At 60.3% G+C, this 2,487-nt stretch overlaps 1 protein-coding gene across 1 annotated transcript; it reads right to left on the bottom strand.

The window, feature by feature from the left end:
• LOC117855362 (uncharacterized) lies at positions 1–1,642 on the bottom strand. Its single transcript, XM_034737697.2, has 2 exons — positions 1,207–1,642; positions 1–1,092 (listed from the first exon to the last, which is right to left on the bottom strand). Exons 1-2 carry the CDS (start codon positions 1,340–1,342, stop codon positions 302–304), a joined length of 927 nt encoding a protein of 308 aa, XP_034593588.1. The 5' UTR covers positions 1,343–1,642; the 3' UTR covers positions 1–301.
• Between the last annotated feature and the right edge of the window lie 845 nt (positions 1,643–2,487).

Genomic DNA, 2,487 nt, shown 5'->3' with positions numbered 1-2,487 from the left:
TAGTTCTGAACAGTGACCGGCTCATGACTGACTGACTGGTTGGTAGGCCGAACAGAAGCCAAGCTATAGCAATGGCGAATTGGCATCATCAATCCACAACTAATAATTTCTCTATGACATGGCGCTACGAGTCACAGACCATAAGATAATGTACATGTAATGACCTCTTGGTCATGGAGAGATCGATCGATGGACAGGGAGAGCCAAGAACTAGCAAGAGACGACGCTAGCCATGAGTCATTGCCGAAGCTTCCGCGCGCGCGTGGACGGAGCGTTAGTGTAGTCCCTCTCCGTCTCTCGTTTATGTCAAGCTGTGGCACAGGCCGGCCGCCGGCGGCTTGACGTGATCCGCGGCCGCCCACACCTCCGCCGCCTGCGCGTTGGGGAAGTAGCACGCCGCGAGCTCCTGCAGGGATGACGCCCGGTCCTGCAGCAGCGGCGCGAACCCGCCGCCGAAGAGGTCGCCCGGCGGGAAGTCGCCGACCCCGAGGAGCTCGGGCAGGAACATGTCGTCGATGGCCAGGCCGCCGGCCCAGCTGTTGATGATGCTGGCGCCGGCGGGCTGTGGCGGCGGCGCGGAGGAGAACTGCGCGAGCGAAGACGCTTGATGCTGCTGCTGCAGTGGCGGCAGTGGCGCTGTCGCGGCGCCGTCGTAGCGCGCGAGCACCGCTTGTGCCTGCAGCGGCGTCGGGGAGGAGAACATGGGCCCGAAGCTGCACGCCGCGTCGCCGGGGCTCGCGGTGGTGACCGCGGACGAGGCGGACGCGGGCGACGGGTGCATGGAGGCGCATTGGGTCTGGGGGGCGCCGCGGCGGCCGCGGCCGCCCGAGCCGCGCTGGTGGTGGTAGTAGTCCTGCTGCTGCTGGTTCATGGCGATGGCCTTCTTCTTGAGCTTGGTGTTCCAGTAGTTCTTGACGTCGTTGTCCGTCCGGCCCGGCAGCTTGGAGGCGATGATGGACCACCTGCTCCCGATGGAGTTGTAGAGGGAGCAGATGATCCGGTCCTCCTGCTCCGTGTAGCCGCCGTGCTTGATGTCCGGGCGCAGGTAGTTGAGCCACCGCAGCCGGCAGCTCTTGCCGCACCGGTTCAGCCCTGCGAGAGCACATCATATGACCACAAACCATCAGAATTCTATGAGAAAATCATCAAATTGCTTGTATGTGCACAAGTATCTATCCATCTATCGCAGCACCGATGTAAACTCACCGGCTTTGTGGGGGAGCGCGATCCAGTTGCCGCCGGTGCCGTGGTTCTGGACGTAGCTCCGCAGCAGCTCGTCCTCCTCGGGCGACCACGGCCCCCGCTTCACGCTCGTCTTGTCGCAGCACGGCGCCCGACCCATCCCCGCTCCAACTTCTTCTCTTTCTCACCGTATCGGCTCCGACCTCCGAATTATCAGACGCGCGCGCGCACGTGTAGGGAACTGGCACGGCGAGCAGCAGCCGGTGGGGGAAGCCCTTGGCCTCGGCGCGGCACGGGGGACGGGACGGGGCGTTGCAGACTGCGGCTGCAGCTGCAGCGGCAGCGTGAACTTCTGTGCGGGGGCGCGGCCGGGTGGGCGTGCGTTTTTGGCAGAAGATGGCAGAAGGCAATCACTGGCAACAAGGCTAGCAATCAAGCGAAGCGAGGCTGCAGCCTGCGGGAGCGCAGGCGCGTTTTATAGCGGGCAGCACCACAGGGTTGGTGCCGGGCCGGGTGGGGCGTGGCCTCGTGGTCGTGGGCCAGGCGGCGACCGTCTCGCGGAGCCGTCCGTCTCCCCGTCCCGATCCCGACCGTATCATTGTTCGTCCCTGTCGCCGTATCGCGCCGTGGCCGCTCGTATTTAAAATGTTTTCGCCACCATAATAGCGGGTGTTTGACCAGTATGTTGTACACTTATACTACATCTGCTACCTTTGAGCATAGTCAATCCGTCTGATTGCAATTAACCACAAGCATGTGTATGCATATACATACAAGTAGTAGCGCTTATTATTTGTTTTTTACCTCTGAACCATCTGCAGGCACGTGGTGAAGTTGCGTCTTTTCTTTTGTTTTTCCCGGTAGAAAAATGGGCCTGGGAAGGTGCATCGCAGCTCGTTCTTCCCCCGAGTGTGCACTCCGTGCCAAATGTGTTTTTGTTTCTCGGCGGATCCGCGGAAACCGTGTGGCTACTGCGTAAAACTTGCCTCATCTTTTCTGTTTCACGCGACGTCATGCCCCGCGACCCAGTTTCAGAGTGGAGCTAGCACCGGACTGAAAGTAAATAGGAAGAAGCTGAGCACGGATGACGCACACATCTTCATCGCAGAACTAACTGAACGTACGTTCAGGTACACGTTGCTAATCGCGAGATTATTTGCTTGTGAACGCATCTCAAAAGCGGTTCTAGCACTGTAGGCATTGACAAATGCAGGGCACCGTACCGTTGCCCCCTGCCTGTGTGTTCAGAACCTGCACACGGCCATGCGACGCACGCTTGTCAAACGAGCACCCATGCGGATACCG

The sequence above is a fragment of the Setaria viridis genome, chromosome 5 (assembly GCF_005286985.2).
Source record: "Setaria viridis chromosome 5, Setaria_viridis_v4.0, whole genome shotgun sequence".
In the NCBI taxonomy this organism is placed as follows: domain Eukaryota; kingdom Viridiplantae; phylum Streptophyta; class Magnoliopsida; order Poales; family Poaceae; genus Setaria; species Setaria viridis.
Note: the sequence above shows the minus strand (reverse complement) of the source record. Positions and strands in the feature narration are given on the sequence as shown.

Coding starts and splice junctions, on each gene's coding strand:
- LOC117855362 (XM_034737697.2), bottom strand. CDS start 1,342: ATGGGTCGGGCGCCGTGCTGCGACAAGACGAGCGTGAAGCGGGGGCCG. Junction 1,093..1,206: donor CGCGCTCCCCCACAAAGCCG/GTGAGTTTACAT, acceptor GTGCTCTCGCAG/GGCTGAACCGGTGCGGCAAG.